The 24,821-nt window shown below is 38.2% G+C and overlaps 1 protein-coding gene across 16 annotated transcripts in view; it reads left to right on the top strand.

Annotated features, from left to right (window-relative positions):
- Positions 1–24,821, top strand: part of ankhd1 (ankyrin repeat and KH domain containing 1) — a 112,740-nt gene that overhangs the window by 9,216 nt on the left and 78,703 nt on the right. For 14 of the 16 annotated variants that reach the window (XM_062977876.1, XM_062977873.1, XM_062977871.1 and 11 more), the window contains exons 2-5: positions 9,326–9,479; positions 20,201–20,357; positions 21,156–21,303; positions 23,328–23,475. In XM_062977876.1, coding sequence (XP_062833946.1) covers positions 9,326–9,479; positions 20,201–20,357; positions 21,156–21,303; positions 23,328–23,475 — 607 coding nt within the window. The remainder of the gene's footprint in view (positions 1–9,325; positions 9,480–20,200; positions 20,358–21,155; positions 21,304–23,327; positions 23,476–24,821) is intronic. The other 2 variants (XM_062977869.1, XM_062977875.1) reach the window with 1 other exon arrangement.

Genomic DNA, 24,821 nt, shown 5'->3' with positions numbered 1-24,821 from the left:
TGTTAATACTAGAATTTGTTCTATCCAGTGTTTTTGAAGTTTCTGAAATGTCCTAATTGAAAAGGAGTCATAACAGTGTTCTTTGAGCATTGGGCTATGACTCTTAGGGACTAGAGTTTGAACCCTCAGCAATGGAAACTTGGTCATACTCTCTTGGAAGGCAAAGCAAAATGTAGAAATCTTGCAAGAAAACACTATGATAGTTTCACTTTATAGGTGCCGAATGTCAGAATGACTTAAAGGCACACAACAACAATTAAGCGCAGAAAAAGACATTTTCATGATCTCATTAGTAATCCTCATTCAGAGATCTATTCTTAACATTTGGAGATTTAATCACAATTATCCTTGCAAATCCTATTTCAGCAACACTTGTTTTCTTTAATCTAAGTACAGTAGAGTCTCACTTATCCAAGCTAAACGGGCTGACAGAAGCTTGGATAAGTGAATATCTTGGATAATAAGGAGGGATTAAGGAAAAGCCTATTAAACATCAAATTAGGTTATGATTTTACAAATTAAGCACCAAAACATCATGTTATGCAACATTATGCAAATTTGACAGAAAAAGTAGTTCAATACGCAGTAATGTTATGTTGTAATTACTGTATTTACGAATTTAGCACCAAAATATCATGATATATTGAAAACATTGACTACAAAAATGGCTTGGATAATCCAGAAGCTTGGATAAGCGAGGCTTGGATAAGTGAGATTCTACTGTAGTATCAAATATCATTGAAACAAGGTTTTAGAACTTTCTGGCTTTTGCTGATTAAGCATTTGGGTCTATTTAATCAAGTGCAGGAGAGGTTGTAGACAAAGCTTTTTTTACACTTCATTTCCTACATTATCAGGAGGAAATTGTTTAATTGTAGTGATAAAACTGTTAAAGAGAACTGGATGTTTCAAAACTTCCAAGACAAGTGCTCTGGAAAATTCTGAATGGGAGCTTTCCACCAGCGTTGTGTGTGTGTGTGTGTGTTTTTTGGGGGGGGGGGGTGACAGCTTGACAGACCCCTGTTCCTGTCAACCCTAGTTGGCATGTCAAATTGACAAAGATGATGGAAGCTGCAGTCCAACAACACCTACATCTGCACAGGTTGCTCACACCTGAATAAGAGATGAAGAATGTATGGCATTTTATGTTGTCTATGTTGGCCAGGGAAGGTGGGAGTTGAATTTGAAAATATCTGGGAAGGGGATGGCACATTGCTGAGCTTTGCTGAGTCTAATTTAGCATGTTTTGCAAGCATACTAAATAACTAAACTTCTTCACATTCATTTTACATGGTGCATAAATGCAATATTTAATAACTCAAAGGACTTGAAGGTGAACTTAAAGCTGATACCTAGTTTTAAACCTTCTAGTCAGAAAACTTGGAAATTAGTTTTACTGGAGTACCTGTAAATACCAAGGCATGACAATGCAGCAAACACTTTTCTATTGTCGAAAATGTTCAATAAAAGTTTTTTGAGGGAATTGAAAACTATTAATATACTAATCTGGATACAGGTAAAAACTTACACATTTATCAATTAAGTATTCATATACTTTGTACAAATAACAACACAAAAATATTAATTACAATTTGTAACTGCTAGGTTGAGTCTCTACTTCCTGTGTTGATAATTACTTCTATGAAACAGTGCATTTTTAGAAATGATAAAAATGTTAACTCCAAAAGTATGTTTTCAGGTCTTTGAAATATAACACTATACTGACTACATCATGTCCTCTACCATATTTAATATCTTTTGTCATCAAATTTTGAGAATTCAAAACATAATTTATAAAAAAGTATTCCTTTTACCAAGATAGTACTCTAGAGTCTAAGCCTGCACAACCTGTGGCCCTCCCAATGGTCAGGAATTCTGGAAGTTGGGCCTAAACAACTGGAGGGCTGCAAATTGTGCAGGACTGCCCTAGACTGCTAAATCAGCTTATATTTCATATTGTGAACTTATCTTGCAATAGTTTAAGTCTTACATCTATTCAGGGTTGAAGAACAGGAAATCCAGGCTGCCCTTATAAGCTAAAGTAATATTTACTACATTTTGGTCCAGCAAGACAAGGTTTGAGGAAAACATGTATCTAACAGGGATGGCTATGGGGCGGAAGTACACAACCATGTGATATTACTTCTATCCCTATATTTATCCCACTGCCATAACTTGTTCGGCAATTCTTCCTCTTAATGTGTGGCTTGTCTTTCCTAAATTCCCATATACGATGCTAGGATAAGAGAGAGCTAGGTTCTCGTTGTAATGCATGACTGGAAAGATTTTGCAGTTGTGCTAGTGGACAGAAAAAGATATAACTCTTAATGTTATGTGATGGTACAAAATTGGGGCATTTCCAATACTAGCCCTTGTTTGTTTCTGTTCTGTAACACTATAGACTCAAGGTTTGCTTTAATTACTTTTATTTATTATTTTATTGTTCATGGCATTTTAGAGGGAAAAAAATCAACCACTGTACTTAGCTAATAAAAATAATATAAATCCTTTAAAAATCAAACGTAAGAGTTAGAAATATTTCTGTTTTGAAACATTCACTGTTTACTATTAGTCTACAGTTAGTATGGAGTTCAAAGGCAACAAAATGAATGGTGCACTTGTGTATACAGCTTGCAACCAATGTGATAATTGTAAAAGCATGTGGAAACATTCTGATCATTTTTACTTGTGTTTCTGGCTGCCAGTTGAAAACCCCCCATCTCTGTTCTGTGCTTGCCTAATATACCGTATGTGAATGATGAGCTCGCAATACAGCAAAGCCCTCTTTTCCTGTTGTGCGTGAGAATACTGGGTTTGTAGTGGTCCCCCAAGTTTTGTGAGAGAATGTTAAATGTCTGTGTACTTTCCTAGTATGAGCCTGTGTTTGGCCAAACTAAGTGCAAGAAATCAATTATCTAAGTCTGCATTATGCTGTCTTAGCAGAATAGTTGCTTTGTAGATTGGGCCAGAAATGGGTTGAAGTGCCAACCAACAACCTATGGCCCTTCAGGTGTTTGGGCCTCCAACTCCCAGAAGCCGTAGCCAGCTTGCCCAATGGCCAGGAATTATGTGAGCTGACATCCAAAACACATGGAAGGCCACAGGTTCCCCCAAACAGTTTCCTTAATCTAAATTGTCCACATAGCATCTGTTTTCTACTTTTGAACTATGACCTATATAAAGGTTAACTCCTGTCCCCACATACAATTACTGTATATACTCGAGTATAAGCCTAGTTTTTCAGCCCTTTTTTAGGACTGAAAAAGCCCCCCTTGGCTTATACTCGGGTGAGGGTCCTGGTTGGCTTATATTTGGGTCAGCTTATACTCGAGAATATATGGTACAATTATTATTTTTCTCAATTATTATTGGTATTATTACATTTATTATTGTTCTCTATTATTGTTGCTACTATTACATTTATTTTACTCTGTTATTATTATTATTAATACATTTATTATTTCACTCTGATCTTATTATTATTGCATTTATTATTTTACTCTATTATTCTTAAAAGGATACATAAGCACATTTACATGGAAGAAGATGAGAATAATGATTGGATCAAAGTTGGACAGTCTTATCTTAAATTTGAGCTTTATGTAAATATTCAAAAACATTTAACCTACTGATGCCTCAATTCATGTAATTTTATTGGTATCTGTTTTTATTTCTGAAATTTACCACCCTCGGCTTATACTGGAGTCAATGTTTTCCCAGTTTTTTGTGGTAAAATTAGGTGCCTCGGCTTATATTTGGGTCGGCTTATACTCAAGTATATATGGTACTTCCTATTTGAGAAGAAAGCCTTTCCATCCTAGACAAATGGCTAATTATTTCAAAATGTACTGAAATAGTCAAGGACACTTGGAGATTTTGAAATTGTTAAGGACCTTTTGGTGACAGTTTTTAAAAACACATCAGATTGGGAAGGGAAATGGGGGTGCATCTCAGGGGCCGGGCTGTGGTGCAGCTGGTTAGTAGCCAGCTGCAATAAATCACTATGACCAAGAGGTCATGAGTTTGCAGCTAGCCCGTGTCGGAGTGAGCACCGACCATTAAAAAAAATAGCCCTGCTCGTTGTTAACCTAATAAACCTGAAAGATAGTTGTATCTATCAAGTAGGAAATTTAGGTGCCATTTATGTGGGGAGGCTAATTTAACTAATTTATGACACCATAAAAATTATCCAGCAGCGTTTGGAATGAGGAAGTATCAATTAAGGATTCAGTGCCATAGTGGATGATGAAGCAGCTGCTCCCCCTGTGGCCGAAATCGAGCATACCCACTGGAAGCTGGAAGCTGGAGAATGTTAAATTACCTCTGTGTTTCTGTCTCTATGTTCATATGGCATTGAATGTTTGCCATGTATGTGTACATTGTGATCTGCCCTGAGTCCCCTTCGGAGTGAGAAGGGCAGAGTATAAATACTGTAAATAAGTAAATAAATAATATAGGCTTAAGGAGCTCATGGGGCACATAAGATGCACTTTGTTCACTCCTAATCTGTTGGTAAAAAATAAAAGCATGCAAATACATACAGTGCGATAAAAAGAATATCTTGTTGTAAGAATGACTATATAAATTTATTCCATTTGAAAATTAACTTGGCTTGATGGCCTGATTTGCAGCATTTTTGGGGTACTATATGTCCGTGGGTAACTTAACATAAATAATACATCTAACGTTTTTCTCATTGATTTATACCAGTCTTTCCTCTATGATCTATTCCAACACTTCAGTGCTGAATTTGTTAGCTACCTAAAAAAGGCAGTCATGTTTGCTACATCAGACCAGAGAATAATCCAAATCTTCAGGCACTATTTTTCTCCTTCTATACCCAAGTCTGCAAAAGGGCATCAGGGAAGACAGGTGACAGGGCTTAAGGTATCATATTAGGTATACCAAAAATATACCTAACTGTATCTACATATAAGTTGAACTCATGTAAAGGTGAGGACAGGTTTTGAGGCCAAAATTATAGATTTTAATATGATTCATGGATAAGACAACCGTTATTCCTCAGAGAGTTAAAGGCACCAGCATCATCTCAGTGGTCCAGCCACTGCTGGTCTGTCACCATTTTACCATTCAGGCATCCAAAAAGGCCAGAAATTGTACCATGGTTGAAAAGAGAGAAGAGGTTGATGCATCTTTCTCATTCTCCGAGGGCAAACTAAGGTTTCACCTTTCACTACTCTACTCAAAGAAGGTGATGATTCCTATTTTATAGGAGTTAAGATAAGTACTTACAATAACCCGTGGATAAGGCAACCCATGTATTTGGGGTTAATTTTTGGACTAAAAATTCTAGACTTATACATGAGTATATAGGACAGATGTCTTATATAACATTCTGTATGATGATGTACATGTTTCCCAGACTTCATGCCCTCTTGTGCCCTCCTTGCTATTAGAGTACATTAGCAGACTTTGTGGGGGGCATTCTGTTAATCTTATTCATCACCCAGAACTATTTTTCTGACCAGTACCATCAGATCAAGCTTCTGGTAGCCATTTATTACTGATTTCCAGTGCTGTTAAATTCATGTTTTGCTTGTCAGCATGTTTTATAGAGTCAGTGTTGCTGTGATAATACTTCAGAATGAAGCTGTTGAAGGATACGGATATCAAGTTGGTAAGATTCCAGTAGCTCCTCCACATTTGCGAAAGTTAGAGGTATGGGTAGAAATGCTATTTTTGTAAACTGATAGAACACTTCTCTAGGCATTGCTAGGTCCTTTGGTGAAAGTTGACCTTAGAATCTTTCTGGAAGACCTAGAAAAAACATACCGTATCAGTTGTGTAGAGGTCAGCAGGAGTTATGGCGGCAAATGGATAATCAATGTGCGATTAAGCTGCAAATGTGGAGGGAAGACATATCTATTAGGTATTCTGCCTCATGCAGACATACAGTTATTGGAGGACATCACCCAAAGTTTAGTGATGTCCATTTTTAGCAGCATTTAAAAACTGAATTGGAGCCAGCATGTTTTGGAAACATATTTTCCTTATTAATCTTGAATTGAACAGTATATATAGTTTAAAAAGTCATCTCAGCCTTGGATCATAGAAGTTATAGTTAATTGGGCAAGGGTAAATTAAGCATCCTAAATCATAGAAAATAATGTGTGAAATGTTTACATTTAGTGGGTTCATGAGAAGTTGCAACTTGATTGCAAGAAAGTAAATACTTGCAAAGTAGTTTGATGGTTGTGTGATTAGCAGGTAGAAGATTCACATATGGTACATTTAGCTTCACAGTATGTGAAGATACTGCAGCTATCTTTCCTCAGGTAATTGTATTTTTCTACTTATGGGACATTAAATGTTAGCATGTCTGAGAATAACTTGAAACTGCCCCACAGTTAATTGAAAAGAAAATTAACTCTGATTATTTATCCAATAAAAACACTCCTTGTAAAGCTGAATATTCATGGTTTTCAGTTGTGTTTGTTGTGTTCCCTTCCTCCCAATCCCTAGCTGCTGAGCATTTCCAGAAGTGAGATTAACTGAATTTAACTGGATTATATGGCAGTGTAGACTCATATAATCCCACTCAAAGCAGTTAATCTGCATTCTGAAATTGGTATATATGGCAGTGTAGATCCAGCCTGAGACTGGGTAGTTAGAAGCTGACCTCTTTGAAGGAACTCCTCATCTACTTAGATGATATTTGTTACATTAGATGTATTTGTTATTTGAGAATGGAAGTCCTATTGTAGCCTGGTATCAGTGGGACGTAATAAAGAAGATCAGAAAGCATGTTATAATTACGTGTTGTGTTTAGACATTATGCTAAAAAAAGGTGGACAAGGGGACAAGACAGTAGTCTGAATCTCATTATTAGTACACACGTTGACATACAACACCTTTGATTTACCAGGTTACCATAGATTCATTGAGTGTTTTCTAGTTGGAGTCATTGGTAGATTTGGGTTAATGTTTATACAAGGAATTGGGGTTTTTTTTCTTGATGGAAAAATTGAAATTTAAATCCCCCCGTAGAATATATGGAAAACAGTGGGGAAAACTGTGGATTTCTTGTGTTAAATTGGTAGCCTATCTACTTCAGCATTATTTTGTTCATGGGAAAAAGGCAAATGGGATGTGAATGAATAGAGATCTTCTTTCCTGCTTCCCAGACACCGATATATAAAGCATGCTTACATTGCTTACTTTGGCACTGACAGAAAACTATTGATAGCCCTATCCTTCATGAATATATCTTTTAAAAAAAATATTTCTTTTTGATACATCATAACAATTAACTATTTTTGCCATACATAACTTATTTCAGTATACATTGTTCCAAAGGTAACTATTTCTTAAATGACATGAATATATCTGTTCCCTTATAAAACCCTGTCCCGCCTTTTTTTTTGCAAAACAAACTTGTATAAAAAGACTTCCCAACACATTTTAGGAATACAGTGTTCCCTCACTACTTTGCAGTTCGCTTTTCACGGACTCGCTGTTTTGCGGTTGTTTAATAAACACTGAAATAATATTATAAATCATAAAAAATTATGATTTACAGTGGCGGTGGTCTTAGTCAGGTGCGGGTGGCGGGGCGGAGAAGGAGCCCAAACTGCAGTAGGAGGAGAAGAAGGTGGTGCCATGTTCTCCTGCCTCTTTATTCTTGCTTTCCCTCCCTTCCTCTTTGTACTTCCTTCCTAAGGAGAAGCCTAGCATCCCTACTTCGCACATTTTCACTTATCGCAGGTGGTCCTGGAAAGTAACCCCTGCGATAAGTGAAGGAACACTTGTAACAAGGAGATGATACACATTTCACTATATTGCTTTTAAATGCTTTTATTGCCCTCTCATTAACCATCCAAATAATATATCGCATCCAGATTCTCTGCTTTCAACTCTACGAAACAATACAATATGTATTTGGCTTGGAGAAAGCGTCACTAAACAGAGTATATTTTGCTTTTGAGTAAGCTTGGATATGATTATTTTATTTTGGTTGCCTTTTGAGAGTTTAATCCTGAAAGTGAGCCTAAAAGTATTTAATCTTTCATTAATAAATTTCATTTATATGACAAACTAGCTTGGGGACCCAGCAATCTCCGGGTAATTTGAAAAAGACATTGTTTGTTTTTGGATGTGGTGGAGGCTCCTTCTTTGGAGACATTTAAGCATAGGCTGGATGGCCATCTGTCGGGTGCTTTGAATGTGATTTTCCTGCTTCTTGGCAGGTAGTTGGACTGGATGGCCCGCGAGGTCTCTTCTAACTCTATTATTCTATGATTCTTTGTTAGATATTCTCAGTTTGCTGTGGGTGAACTACAATTCCCAGAATTGTAGTTCAATCATCTTTGAACCCTGACAGTATTCAAAGTTGGCCATTTTGGATCTGTGTACCAAGTGTAGTCCAGATATGGCTGGTCGTAGTCTGAATGCAACGCTCTCTAGATGAGGGTGAAGTACAACTCCCTGATTCCCAGGGCATTTTCCCCGAAACATCTGTCAGTATTCACATTAGGCCGTATTGAGTCTGTGTGCCAAGTTTGGTCCAGATCCGTTGTTGGCAGGGTACAGAGCTCTTTGGATACAGGTGAACTACAACTCAAAAATCAATGACAATTCCCAGAAACCTCTGCAGTATATTCTGTGGGTCATGTGGCTTCTTGGTGCCAAGTTTGGTCCAGGTCCATTGTCGATGGGGGTCACTATTTCTCTAGATGCAGGAAACTCCTGTTACTCCAAACTTCTCCAGTATGTTCTGTTGGTTATGGAGGGTCTGTGTGCCAAGTTTGGTCCCAGATAGAGGAGATGCGGATACATTGTTGTTTTAGTAGTAGTGAAAGTTTGCTGCACCTTTTTATCTTGATAATACATAAATAAAATTGATCTTACATTGTTGTTTTGTTCATATATTCTGAGAATTCCACTCTGCTTCCTTCATTGAGTACTCCCAATGAACATGTGAGTAGGCTTGTTGTCTGAACTGGTTTCCTGGGAATGGTTCACTCAAAGCAGACCCTTCTAGTTTGTGGTTAGAAACCTTCTGAATTAGGTGGAAAAGATTTGTGGGCTGTGCAATTTTGTGAAGGACCATCTGTTGGCAGGTTGAGCACTAATAAGCAATCTGAATTTTGTCTGCAGTGCTGAATAACAGGATATAGTATTCCATGTTAAAAGTAATCGTTAACTTGTCCAGCTAATAGCTTCAGATCTGAAATTTCATGCTCCAGTAACATTTGTCCTAGAAAATGCAAACATGTGACATTTATCAGTGTTTAGCTTTTATGTATTAAACCTCAATTTTGCTGTGGTTGGGAATAAATCCTTACATTTTTTTGTCTTCATACAGGTTGAGTCATTTATTTTGGACCAAGAAGATCTGGATAACCCGGTGCTTAAAACAACATCAGAGATATTTTTGTCAAGTGCTGCTGAAGGAGCAGACCTACGAACAGTAGATCCAGAAACGCAAGCAAGACTAGAAGCCTTGTTGGAAGCAGCAGGTAGCTTATTTTTGATTTTTGTTAGTGATTTACTTTTGGGGTTGAGATATCAATTTTAACATTAAACATGGACTTCACTATCTGACTGTAGGAATGCAGGAACAAATACTTCAGGTTATATTGGCAAAAGATTTAAGGGTCTCAATATAGTTATTTTAGTTTTTAAGCAGTTTGTTTATTATTGATAACTTACATTGCAGTTTAGAAAATACTACTTGAAACTGAAATGTAAACTATGAGACACACTTCCTAAAGATGAACATGAGTTTAATATTAAGTGTACTAAAATTATGTACTAAAATTGTGGTTATAAAAGTGAGGTTTTGCTTACATTTATATCTCAATAAAAGTTAATGATCATGAAGATTGAGCTAGCCATTGATCAGAGACATTTTTGATCTGGAGATGAAAAGTGGAGAGTTTGAGACAGGAAAAGAAAAAAAAAGAATCAAAAGGCAAAAGGTTGAAAAAGTACATAGAAACAGTTAGACCAGGCGCCAGGAAACTACTGCCTGCAGTTGTTCCTCACCAGGTCCCCCATTTCTTGCCTAGGTCCTATATACGCCTCCCAACAACTTGTGATTTATTTTTAATGTGCATATATCATATCAATAAGAACTCAGAAGAAAACAAGAAATGCACTTTATTTTTTCTTTTAAAACTTGATAGAAATGAAATGGCATCTTTAAAAATTAGAAAGAAATTTGCAATTTAATGACAAATAAATGTTATTGAAGAGGTGTTGCAATGTCCAGTAGCATACAAAAGGCAAAGTTTTGCTGGAGCCAGAGAACCACAAATAGAACAGTCATAAGAGCAAAGAGTCACATTATGTTGATTAGGCAAAATTGGGCAATCAACCCCTTCATTCCATTAATTTCTCCGACTGAGTCCATATTTTTTAATCTGCAGTAGATGTTTATAAATATGTTAGCTGTCCTTTCTTTTTGGGCTAATCTAGTAAGAATCTCTAAAAATGGGTGAGATGCAAAGAAGCACAGAATCGCAGTAGATACCAGCGGTTGTAATAATAAATATTGCCGTTATAGCTGAAGCTACGATCAGACAGCAAGATTAGGAAATGGCAGAAAATTTGACAAAAGAGCAAAGATTCCAATGGTTAATGTAGATCAGCCAATAAATAGAATTATAAAAAAATAACATAAAATGTAATTCAGTGAAGAATTAATGTAATCATATGGGAAATATTGCTATGAATTAATATTCAAGGGAGGTAATACTTTTTGGATCACTAGCTATGTTGATCAGAAAATATATTCCACAATACATTGTCTTTCTTCAGCATCAACTTAGATTTTCACTAGTTAGTGAAATACAGTGTTCCCTCACTTATTATGGGGGTTATGTTCCGGGACCACCCGCAATAAGTGAATATCCGCAAAGTAGGGACACTATATTTATTTCAATATTTATACTTTATTTTAGCAGTTACAATATACAGTACACCGACAGAAAAAGAATGGAAGCTAAATAACCCTTTTTTATTTCCAACCCTTCCCTACCCTCCCCCCTCTCCCTTTATTTCTCCCTCCCCCCTTCCAAAACCCGCGAAACATCGAAAATACCACGATAAATGGTGTACATTTATATTTATTAATATTTATTGAAAACCCTCAACACAGCGAGGGCGCGAAAAGCGAACCACAAAGTAGCGAGGGAACACTGTAGACATTTTTGGAAGCTACTAATCACATTAATTTAGAACTGAAGTTCAAAAATAAATAGTAAAAGATCACATTTCTATAGAATAGTTTAACCTCCAAAGGATCCTCCCACAAAGGTATTTTGTCCAGTGGCAAGAGGAGAAAGGGTGTATAGTACCTCTTTCACAGGCAAATGCAAAAGGGGCTAGTATTTGTTATTGTATGAATAGGATCGACATATGATCAGAGTGTAGATCTTGTACTTCCTTTCTGCTGGGGAAGAGCTTTTTCAGGTTCTGATGTAGAAAATCTCTAATCCCACTCTTCAAGGATCACCTGGTGGGATAGGGATGATGTATATGTCAGAGAGAAAAAGACCATATAATGGTAAGATAGTGTGTATGTCTGGATTCTATAGATAAGGTGTGAGAAAATAGATATTAGCCATGTTTGCTTTTGTTGAGTTCCTAGAAAATACTTTACAATTTCAAATGTGATCTTTGGATCAGATAATTTTCTGCAGGTCTACTGTAGAATATTTTATATGGTCTTGAAAATAGTGGCTTTATTCAGATAAAGTGGAAATTTGTTTGCTTCACATTCTCGTTTAACTATAGGACCTAGTTCAGAAGTAACACTAAACATGGCAATTCCGGTTGCTCCTGACACGAAACAAAAACATGGCTTATTGTTCTGAAAATGAGATCGCACAAGTTTAATCATTATATGTTCCTCTTCTATTTGAGAGAAGAAGATATTGAAAGATTGCACATTTGTTTTAGGCCAATTGTAGGTGACAATTGGACTCTGAACTAGATACCATCTATGGGGTTCCCCGGTGGCCTATAGATCCTCTTATACCCCTCCTACTTACTATTGTAGAAAATTATTTTTCCCAAGCCTAACTGCCCTAGTGATTTGTAGTAAATAGCAGCTGGAAAGAGAGAAGGATTTGTGATCTGTTTCAAATTACAACACTTGGAACAAATCTGTATTTTGCTGTAAAATGGAAGCTTTCAGGCTCCACATGTTCCTAGAAGAGGAAAAGGAGCCCATGAGGCTGCTGTTTATGTAGTCTCATGTCTGTAAAGTTAAATTATTATGTACTGCTGTATTTTAACTAGGCTAATATTTGACATTACAAATTGTCTGGAGTTTAGAATTAAAAGTACTATTCAAGGAATGATTTCTAATTCAAACCATAGCTAGTAGTGTATTCAAACGATGGCTTAAGCATGGCAAGAAGTCAAGAAGGGAACTGGAGAATGCAAATAAAAGACTGGGATGAAAAGCATGCAAGTCTCAGGCTTTGGCATGAATACTGGCTTGGCTGATGTGGGAACTGTGCCAACCTTCCCTTCTAAACCTATAGAAAGTTGACAAATAATTGTTCCTAATCCAGGCAAAAATAAAAAGGTATAGGTGAAATAGTTTTTAGCTCTCTGGACACTTTTGAGTCCTAAATATATTCTGCTTCTCAAATTTATCAGGGCTTTAAAAAAAACTTGCCATTTTAGTTATATTCATAGTTTAAATGTTTAAATTTTGTACTTTTAAAAGAGAACAAACACTATAATAACAACTACTTTTGTACACAATCATGTTTGCATTTGGGATAATGCAAATAATAGTCTTACGATGTAGTTTGACATGCATATTAAAACTTGACCATCTGCACAGGTCTTGTCTTTTTCTCTTCCAAGCTGTGGAACTCCATCCTGCTTTTCTTTTGCCAGCAGATAAAGGCATTTTATGTAGACCAGCTTTTAACTGTTATCTGGGTGCTACAGAAGGGTATTTTAATGAAAGATGGTGTACTTTTATCTGTTATTTTAAAATATTTTTACATTGTTTTAAATTCATTACTGGAGTAGTAAATGTAATGGTCTGTAAACTATTTTTTACTATAATGGTTGGTTTTAGTTCTATTTTGAGATATAAAATTTCTCTTCTTGGCAAATAAATTACTTAAATATAGAAAAATAAAAATATCCATTCTGACATATGTACTTGATTTATAATCCAGTCACATTGCATGCTAAATGCTCTTTAGTTGAGTATATTTTTAAAGTATCTGGACCAACCATCTGCTGGAGAATGTTGCAGCCAGGATGACAGGTCTTTTTTGTTTGGAGCTTGTGACTTCTCTTCTGCAATAGCTTCTCTAGCATCCAGTTGATTTTCATACCAAATTAATTAGTGCTGGTTATCACCCATAAAATCTTGAATATATTGAGGTTACATACTAAAATGGATTGCAATACATATTTGGTTACCTGCTTATTAGGATGTTATTTGGATGATGACTCCTTGATTCCACCAACATCTAAGCTGCATTTAGAAGTGACCATCTGTATATATAAAAAGCTTCTGACCATTTCTACTTTAATTAAAACAGCGAAACTACACAACCCAAAACCACGAAACTTGGCAACAAAAGACATCGTCCTCCCTTCTGTGTTTAGACAGCAAAACAAAAAACCCTGCAAATCCCTCTAAATCCCAAAAAACAGGAAAACTCCATGTCTGCATGCGCCAACCAGCCCCCCCCCCCCCCCGAAACAAAGACATCACACCTAGGCTGATGCAACACTGCCTGAACCCCAAGGGAGCCGTTAAAACCATTAATGTCCTCGCCTTCATGGCTCCGGACAGGAGGAAACACATAAAAGCAAGTCTGGTGAGAGAGGCGGGGAAACAGACGAGCGGGCGGGCGGGCGGAGGGAGGGAAAACAGAAGAGCCTGGAGGGAAGAACAAATGCTGGCTTTGCTTGAGTTTCACCTCACTTCCTTGCCAGGCGCGCTCCGACGGGCAGCGCCTTGGACCCTCTCTTCCTGTCGGCTGCGGGCCTTCTCCCTGCCGAGGGAAGGCTACGGTGCTCGCCCGCGGCGTGCTACCTTCCCAACAGGGACCATGGGCAGAGGGCTCCCCACCCAGTAGCGCTTTGGATGTCAGAAAAGCGCAGGAGCCTGCTTGAGGTGCCATGCAACGGCAGCCAAAACAGGAGGCGGAGGCAGAGGAGGAGAAGGAGCCCCTGCTGCTCAGCCAATAGCCGGTAAGCGGCGTGCCCAGCACTGGGAGTTGTAGTTCACCGCTACTTCCAAAGACAGGGCTCTCAAACTAGGACATCCTGATCCTCCCATAATATTACTAATGAGATTAGGATTACTATTCATATATAGCAGGCATGGTCCAACTTCGGGCCTCCTGGAGTTTTGGACTTCAACTCCCACAATCCCAAACCTTGGGATTATGGGAGTTGAGGTCCAAAACACCTGGAGGGTCCAACAAAAAGGCTCAAACCCCTACTCTCTCACAACAAACAAGGATATTACATACTAATCAAGGGGACTACTCACAACGTTCTGAAAACGGACATTCAAGACAAAACTTTCAGGGCCAGCTAACACCTCCCAAAACAGAATTCCCCTAGGCAGGAAACAGCCACACTTTGAAGCCACACTTAGTCTTTACATGCTAATCTTGCTGACTCATTCCAACATAAAATCTTCCCTCCAACAGATAGGAGTTCTTTATCCCACACTGGACAAACTGTATTCCACAGGTATACAACCGACACTTCCCTGTTTGATTCCTACCTATCGAATTCCATTGAAAATCTACAAAACCTCGCTCCCACTATTACAACATTCTAAAACCAGGACACTGAATACAGAACAACACTCTGAAAACAGGCACATTCCAGACAGGAAAAAAACAGGGCCAATACAAGGATTCCCATAAGAAGAAAACGGCCAGGGTTAGAGGCTGTAAGGCTATTCACTGCTATTCCACCTGCCCAACAAAGCATGCCCATAAGCCACAGCAACGCGTGGCCGGGCAAAGCTAGTTTTCTATTTAAAAAATTCAACTGACTTCAATTGAGTGAAATCTCATTTAACGTCTTTATCTGACATCCTTAATAAAACTAAGTACCGTGCATACTCATGTATAAGACAACCTTGGGTATAAGTCAAGGACAGGTTTGGGGGCCCAAGTTACAGATTTTGATATGGCCAGTGAATAAGTCAAGGGTCATTCTGTAGAGAAGAATGAAAAGTGCCATAATGTGACATTACAACATCACTTTTGGTTTTTAAAGATAGCTGTCATGTAGAAAATGAAGTCAGCTCATTTTTTGCCTCTTTGGAGAATAGTCTAATACAGTGTTTCTTAAATTGTGCAAAATCCCAGCCATCTTATCAGCTGTTAGGAATTGTTGGAGCTGAAGTCAAAGGCCCTTTCTACTCTGCCATATAATCCAGATTATCATAGCAGATAATCTACACTATCTGCTTTGAACTGGATTATATGAGTCTACACTGCCATATAATCTAGTTCAAAGCAGATAATTTGGATTTTATACGGCAGTGTAGAAGGGGCCCAAAACATCTGGAGAAACAAAGTTTGAGAAACTGGTCTAATATAGTAGACTCAGTTTTTTTAAAAGATTCTAAACATCAGGAAAAAATATTTGCTGTTAGAACAGTTTAGCAGTGGAATGATTAGTTTTACAGTGTGGGAAATTTTTCAGATCTTCCCTCACCTTTTGGCTTGTCCAAGTAGTAGCACAAAAGACCTTCCAAGTAGCCAAGACTGTGGTACAAGCAGCACCCCCTTGTTGGTAATGGAAAGCCTGACCATGCTCTTATAATAGTCAGATTAAAACATCTTGGGTGCCTTCAAGTTACAGCAGTACATTTTATGCGTGTTTCATGTTGAAAATTTGCTGAAAAGCCTTTCAGTTTGAAATAACATGAACTGTTGGAAAAGCTATATGGGATGGCTCTTAGTGCTTAATAAGTGATTTGATCATTATTTCCAAGCAAATTTCAGAGTACTGCTTTAAATTTGGAAGATTTGTTTAGATTGAGAGATCAACATAAAAGAACAAAATTTTCTTGCATGAAGGTGCTTACACAGTAAGGTTATCTAAGTTCTTCTCTTGGTTCTCCAGTCTTTTCGATAGATGGATACTGGGGAGAACACTGTCTTGATTGTGTTATGCATACTGACTTTGGGAGCCTTATAAAGACCTTTATATTCTTGTGGGCCTTTAAGTTAAGGTGTTCCTTTTTGCTAAAATCAGAATTGTTTGTTTTGGTGGTTTTTATAAAAAAAAAATCTGTCCCCACCCCCACCCCCTAGAAGCGAGAACACTTTTGGTCTTATAATTATATTGTACATTATTTATTTAATTAATTTCTATTCCGCCTTTCTTCTAATACAGGACCCAGAGTGACTTAGGGCAAATTAAAAGAGAATACAATAGTGTGCAAAGGATTAAGAAAATTAAATGAACAATTCTATTAACGTTATAACAATTTAAAGTACATTTAAAATATAACTTAAAAGAGAAAAGCTTGCCACACCACATTAAAACACCTTGTTATAACATGAATTCAGAGTCAAAGTCATGCCTAAATAAAAAGATCCTTGCCTGCCTTAGAAAAGAGAGCAGATGGGATCAAACAGGCCTTTTGTGACAGGGTGTTCCACAGTCTGGGAACAACTGTTAGTTCTCTTCTCTGTCTGTAGTGATAATAGGAGTGGAGGGAAAGACCTAATCTGAGGATCTTAACACTTGATTAGACTTATGTAGTGAGATACAGTACAGATAGTATCATATATTTGGACCTAAATAATTTAGGGATTTAAAGGTCATAACCAGCACATGTAATTCTCCCCAAAGATAGACAAGTAGCCAGTAAACCTGTTTCAACAGGGGAATTACATGTTTCTTGTAGCCAGCCATGGTCACCTGCCTGTCTTAGGCATTTTGGACTAGTTGAGGTTTATGAATAGTTTCCAAAGGTAACTCCATGTAGTAATGTAATCAAGGCATGTATCACTGTAGCCACTGCCAGATATATCCAAGAATAAGTGAAGCTAATTAAATTGTGCAAACACACATCTTGACACTACCAAAACCTGGGCATCCAGATTTAAGATCTGAGTCCAGAAACATGCCCAAGATGCTAATCTCAGATTTAAATTTCTAAGAGGTATATCACCATGTGACCTATGCCCAGGTCCTTTTGCATTGGTCAGATCTTGCTGTTTGGATGCCAGAGTGAGGATATATGAAGCCTTTGGCCAGGTAGAGTTTTCTTGGTATAACATTTGCCTAATTGTAACTACAATAAAGGTCAAATATGCAAAGAGACACCTATGAGATCAGAACTATCTATATATATAAAAGAGTGATGGCATCACGGCAGCAGACAAAACAACAAAAGTAAACACCCCACAACCTCGAAAATTGACAGCACAACCCCTCATCCATGCCTCTAGGTTGATACAACAAAAAGAAAAGAAAAAGTCCTAATTAGAGGGAGAGGAATAATTGTTTTTATCCAATTGCTGCCAGTTAGAAGGCTAAGCTCCACCCACTTGGTCTCCTGTCAATCTACTCAGCCCAGGGGACCCTTTACCTTAACTACCACCAATTCCTCAATACTTTATTTCCCATACCACCATACTTTGCCACAGCAACGCGTGGCCGGGCACAGCTAGTCTATATATATAAATGAGTGATGGCATCACGGCGACCCACAAAACAACAAAACTAAACACCCCACAACCTCGAAAATTGACAACACAACCCATCATTCACAGCTCTAGGTTGATACAACAAAAAGAAAAGAACAATAAAGTCCTAATTACAGGGAGAGGAATAATAGTTTTTATCCAATTGCTGCCAGTTAGAAGGCTAAGCTCCGCCCACTTGGTCTCCTAGCAACCCACTCAGCCCAGGGCACAGGCAGAGTTAGGCCTCACTTAGGCCTCTTCCACACTGCCTATAAAATACACATTATCAGATTTTAACTGGATTAGATGGCAGTGTAGACTCAAGGCCCTTCCACACAGCTATATAACCCATTTATAATCTTATATTATCTGCTTTAACTGGATTATCTGGACTCCACACCTTTACCCTTTACCTTAACTACCACCAATTCCTCAATACTTTATTTCCCATACCTCCATACTTCGCCACAGCAACGCGTGGCCGGGCACAGCTAGTTATTTACTAAAATTCTGATATTGATGCTTAGGAAAATGCCTAAAAATGCTGTACATACGTTATAGCAGATTGAAACTTTGTATGATTAACTCTTGAAAGTAGTGAGTTAGATTTCTGAGCAAATACAGCCTGGCTAAGTAGTGATTTACGTATATTCATTAGCAAATTCATAATGATATAATGAGTACTTTGTTTGAATTACTCTCCTTGAGATGGGCTCTTGTAGCATGTATACCATCTCAGTTTTGGATTGAGCCATTATAAAAAAGAGAAGGTGATGAATTAGAAACCCATGGAAACATCTGGAATTTAAGAAAGGAATTGTAAGATATAAGGAAACATCTGATAGACTTGACCTTACTTGCTGAATTCTAATGATTCTGCACTATTATTTTATTTACTCACTCAGTGCTTTCAGTGCTTATGCTGTGACATCAGTGAGGATAGGTTTTGTATTTCCAGAACAGTTAAATTTCCACTGAGTGTTGTTTTTCTTAACAGAAAAGTTGTTGTCATGGCATATATGGCATTGTGATGAACAAAATACATACATTTATTTTTTGGTAAAGCCACAGCTTAAGAATTTGTAAAAATTATTTTAGATGCAAATGGCAAGAAACATTTTTTTGAAACAATGTGAAAAATGATTACTAATACATTCCAAAAAATTATTTTAGCATGTCTCAACAAAAGAATCATGGTTGGATCCAGGTTTAGTCATACAGTTCTCCCTCACTTTTTTTTGGGGGGGGGGGGGGTGGGGGGTGGGTTAGGTTCCAGGCCTGCCCGCAAAAAGTGAAAAACCGCGAAGTAGGAGCACTATTTTTATTTTAATATATAAACATTATTTTAATAGTTAAGTGGACTTTCTCCCCCTTGCAAACCCCGGGGAGAGTGAGGACTTCCTGGTGCAGCCTCTTGGCGGTAGTAGGGGCACCAGGAAATCCTCACTTCTGCAAGGGTTGCTACCGCCGAATTCGCCGCCATTGAAATCGCCGCCTCCAATCCTGCAGCTGCTGGTCTTACCGCTGCCGCGCTCCTCTCTGCTGCTCTTGCTGCTACCGCTCTGCCCAGAGGTGGGGATGGCCTGCCGCCGATTGGCCAGCTGGCCAAGCGGCAAGAAAAATTCCCACCACACGGAGCTTCTGGGAAAAAGAAGCCCCCTGCCGATGCCGTGACTGCCATAGGGCACCCAACCAGGACGGGACTCCACGTTTCCTGGCGTGGCTGGCTGGATTGCCAGCAGAAAAAGAAGCCTGGCTGCCTCTTCCATCCTCCTCTGCTGCCGCCCACCCTCATGGTAGCAAAGGCTTCACTCTTTCCGGGGCTTGCAAGGTGGAGAAAGGCCACTTAACTACTAAAGGCAGCAATGGGGTGGGTAAATAAATAAAGAAAACCTTTTTCTGCAACACAGCGAGTCCGCAATAAGCGAACCGCCAAGTAGTGGGGGAACACTGTACTTGTAGTAGGCTTGTGAAAAGCAGAAAAATATTAATCATGGCTAATTTCCCATTGGCTTTAACATTAATTGGATTAGTTGATTTCAAAGAAATATACTATTAACTCCTGAATCTGTATCCAACTCATAGTATAATATCTAAGCTGTGTCTGTATAAGTTGATTAATCTTGTGGGGCATAGATTAATTTATATGGCAGCATACAAGTATGTCAAGTTTCTGTCATGTATCTAAATTTGCATTTAACTTATTTGCTTAGTTATAACTAAGGAAATATTTAAAGTAATTAAAACAATTGAGATCTTAAATGCACATACCTTTGAGCTTTTCCTAGTTCCCAATCTGTTCTTCCGGACTGTGTACAAGTGTAAGAGCTGATATTGAGTACGTAGTGGAAACTAAAAATCCCAAAACCAGATTTTTTAGGGACAAAATAACTTCTAATTATCTTGGCATGTTTGCTTCTGATGTTTTAACTCCTAGTGCATGTGGCTGAAGTTTAAAATAGTATCTCTGCATTTTTTGTGTGGTTTTCATACTAACCTGATTGATGAACATACATACGCTGAAGGGATTGGTAAATTGTCCACTGCCGATGGTAAAGCCTTCGCAGATCCTGAAGTGCTCCGAAGATTGACTTCTTCTGTCAGCTGTGCATTGGATGAAGCTGCAGCAGCGTTGACACGGATGAGAGCAGAGAACAATCACAATGCAGGACAAGTGGACAAGTATGTATTCAGTTGGTGTACCTCTTGTTTTGTATTTGTCTGTATTTGATATAACTAGCTGAACATTTGTGATGAATTTGTTCAGTGTATAGAGCATTTTTAACTTGCTACTCCTGATCTGAGACACATCTAAAGGGTTGGGTATTTGCATTGCTGTCCTTTGGCTCATGGGAGAGTTGCACTAACCTCTGATGCATTTTTAAAAGCACCCTGGCAGATTTTAGTAAAAAAAAAATCATATTCATTTTCAAATGCTGTGGGCTCCGGGGAGACGTCCCTCGGCGAGCCCTCATCCCTTGGGGGGCAGTCCATGAGCGCTGCTGCCTAGCAGCATTCGTGGGCTGCTTTCCAAGGGGTGGGGGCTCGGCCCAGGGAGGCAGCCCACGAGCACTGCTGCAGCAGCGATCGCAGGTGCTTCCTCCTCCCTCTCCCTCTCCTTTTCTCGCGCTCCCTTTGCTCGAGCGAAGGAGAGGGAGAGGCGGGGTGCTTCTAGGGCGCTTCCTTCTCCCCTCTCCTCTCGAGCTCCCTTCTCTCGAGAGGAGAGGGAGAGGGAGGGGCGCCCCTGGTGGCACCTCGGATAAAGCGGATCTCGGTTAACCGGATCTCGGTTAACCGGGGCTGTACTGTAAAACACAATAGTCAAATCTCCATACAGTTTTTTCTTCTTTTTTACATAAATCTTTGTTTAAGAATTTGAATGTAAGTTACTCTTAACTAGAAAATCCAGTGATAAGTTACCATTTGCATAAGTTTTTTGGCTAATTTCCTGTGCTCACTGTATTTGAATGTATCATTTAGTCGCAGTTTGGCAGAAGCGTGCTCAGATGGGGATGTAAATGCTGTACGGAAACTGCTGGATGAAGGAAGAAGTGTGAATGAACATACAGAGGAAGGGGAAAGTCTTCTTTGTTTGGCATGTTCAGCTGGATATTATGAATTGGCACAAGTAAGTGAAACATAATGATATTAAACTTTATTTTTGTGATACGCGAATCCTTCCATAGGTAAACATTTAAGTTCTTAAATACTTGTTTCAGATTGAAGAGAAAACTTCTAATCTATGGGTGTAATACAGACATGCTGTTCATAAAATATCATGCTGTAACTTGACATGACTACAGAAACAGTTCATGGCGTACAGACTAGAGTCCTCATTTAAAGACACGAGACAAAATGTTGCATTTTTATTTGCTTGTACAATAGAGTCTCACTTATTCAACACTCGCTTATCCAACATTCTGGATTATCCAACGCATTTTTGTAGTCAATGTTTTCAATATATCGTGATATTTTGGTGCTAAATTCATCAATACAGTAATTACTACATAGCATTACTGCGTATTGAACTACTTTTTCTGCCAAATTTGTTGTGTAACATGATGTTTTGGTGCTTCATTTGTAAAATCATAACCTAATTTGATGTTCAATAGGCTTTTCCTTAATGCCTCCTTATTATCCAACATATTCGCTTATCCAACATTCTGCCGGCCCGTTTATGTTGGATAAGTGAGCCTCTACTTTACTGTCATAGCTCTGAAGGTTTGTTTCTTATTTTAAAATTTTGGAAAACACACAGAAAACTTTGCTCATGACACCAGGGTGCTTTATCATAAAGAATGTCAATTGCATCCTCAAAGGCTAGATGTTTGTTTGAAAGAGAAATCCTGGTGGATTTTGGCAAGAAATTTGCTTGTTTTATAGAGTTTTAGTGGTATGCTGCTGGAATTCAGTGGTATAGCTTCCCGGAATTAAGCCTTGCGGCAGGGGGTGGTATTTGCAGGCCATGTGCATTTTGCCAGTATACAGTACTGTAGCTGAGTGGTGAAGAGCATATTTGTTTGTAGAAATGGCAATAATGGATCTGCAGACTACCTCTACGTAACATAGCTTTGATGCTCAGTATAAATTAGGGTAATAACTTTTTAAAATTGCAGTCCTAATTTTTTTTAAAAAACATATACCTGTTTTGTGACAGATTTTATTGAGGACAGAATTACAACCAAAACTTCAGATTATATTTGGGAACATGTAGGACTTCAGAAAGAACTTAAACAAACAAACAATACTAAATGGATGAAATGTGAATATAGATAATCTGAATTATAATACTTTGTTTTGTAGTTCGGTATTGATCTTATTCATGTCCAGCATTACTTTGCAGCATTTAATATGTGTGTTAAAGTGTTTTTCCATGCGATATTTCAGTCAAAGAAGGTTGTCATCTCTAACTCTCAAAGTATATCATGGTGACATATAGCTCACCGTAACTATGGTGTTAAGCACAAGATGGACATGGGAAGAGATGACAGCAGTGCTGCATTTTGTCTGTAGTCCTGGAAATACAGCACAGTACTAGGGATGGCATGAATACAATGAGGTGGAATTTATTGTTTGTTGTTACCTTAGCTGTATGATGCTGCAAAATCTATCTTTAGCTGGTCTCAGATTAACAATCTGCAATATTTATGTTCTCGACTTTTTCATCTTTGATACTCACAATTTGTTTTCCCCTCATGTTTTCTTTTAGCTTTTTTATCTGTTTCCTTTCCTCTTTGTCTGCATTTGAAATGATAAAACCTTTGTGCAGGGACTTTTCTGTTTAGAGGCAACATTCACATATGTTAAGTAATTTTCCTTACAATTGAACATCATGTTGGTGTTTCTGATCTGATCTTCCTTACCACCTCCTTACAGTAGAGTATATATCCACTTTAAATCATGTGGCTACTGCCTACAGAATGTTTGGGATTGTAGTTTAGAGAGGGACCTTTAACATTCTCAGCCAGAGAGATCCTGGGCTCACTAAACTACAAATCCCAGAATTATACAGGAAGCAGACACAGGATCTAAAGTGGATAGATACTCTAATGTGATGACGTCTTTAGTAACTCCCCCTCTGACAGAAGAAAATAGATCAGAACGATAGAATAGCAGTGCTAAGTTTGATGTTAATGTCTGTTTTTTATGCAGGTACTGCTTGCCATGCATGCAAATGTTGAAGACCGGGGGAATAAAGGTGATATAACCCCACTTATGGCAGCAGCCAGTGGAGGCTATGTTGATATTGTGAAACTGCTACTCGTTCATTGTGCCGATGTCAATGCACAGTCTTCAACAGGTAAGCATTGAACAGAGGGCTGTGAAACATGTAGTTCCAGATCCTATTTCTCTATTGGTTGTTAAGGATCTTCCTGGAAATAGAATACACAGTACAAGTGTAAAATATGATAATTAACACTTTGAACATTCTGTCCTGAATGGAGATGCATATGAACTGTGATGAAGAAAGCTCAGTTGTGCTGTTATTACCTCTGTTTTTTTTTAAAAACAGGAGAATAAAAGTATTTAAACTCATACTGTAATTTTAATTTGCTGTAAGGCATTTCTGTGTAATAAGATATGCAAATATAATGATTGTTCTTCATGATCTCTGTGACTTAAACATATGGGTCATTCTTAGGCAGCTAAAGGAGTAATCCAAAAGTACAGGCAGTTCCCATGTTATGAATAAGATAGATTCTGTAGGTTTGTTCTGAAGTTGAATTTGTATGTAAGTTGGAACAGGTACATTTTAAAGTGTAATTCTACACACACACACACACACACACACACACACACACAAGCTTTGAATAGCATAGGGAAGGGTTAACAACCCTGTGGTGGTGTTTTGCTGTCTGTTCTCTTGTTCATACAATTTCATCTTAGTTTCTGTCCCTGTGATTATTGGATTCTGAAATATTTGGCTTGTTTGGAAACAAGGATTGGTGATAAATCTTCAATGGGGAGAACTTTCCCCCATGGTAACACTTTCAGGAGTGAATTTTCCTTCTTAGAGGTAGATTTCTTTCACTCCCCGTTGCCTTATCTCAGTTTGTAACTATGAGTCATTTATAAGTGGGACGTTCATATCTTGGGGACTGCCTGTGCTGTTATTCCCTCACACCAGCTGATCAAGGCAAAAGGTCAGAAGAAAACATTTTTCTTCCATTGTTTTTTTCTGATATGTATCTCTAAATTACTGATTAATGACGAGCAAAAGTTGATGGAAAGAGAAATGTAAATTGGTTGAAACAATTGGAATCTTGATTCCCTTACCTTAACCAGTGGGCATGAGGGGAATAGAATGATCACTCACAGTAAGTGTCACCTTCTCATTTGGCATATGTGTGGAGATTTTTGGAAGCTTCTAGAGCCGCATTTTGATAGATTCCTTTCATCAACAGATGTGTCATTCCTCCTAAAGGCAGTTTCCACTTTCCATCTTAACAAGCTGTAGGGGCTTCCCTCATTCATGCAATCTCCATTTTCTGATCGTCATTGTACCCTTCATATCATATATGTTAAATGGGTCCTTCTGTTTTATATTGCTCAGGCATAACAGTTTCAGAAATCCCCACAGCTGTTTATTATCTCATGTAGTCTCTCACCTCACCTATTCTCTTGCTGCAAAAGCTCTTCCATAAG

Source organism: Anolis carolinensis, chromosome 4 (genome assembly GCF_035594765.1).
Source record: "Anolis carolinensis isolate JA03-04 chromosome 4, rAnoCar3.1.pri, whole genome shotgun sequence".
NCBI lineage: Eukaryota > Metazoa > Chordata > Lepidosauria > Squamata > Dactyloidae > Anolis > Anolis carolinensis.
Note: the sequence above shows the minus strand (reverse complement) of the source record. Positions and strands in the feature narration are given on the sequence as shown.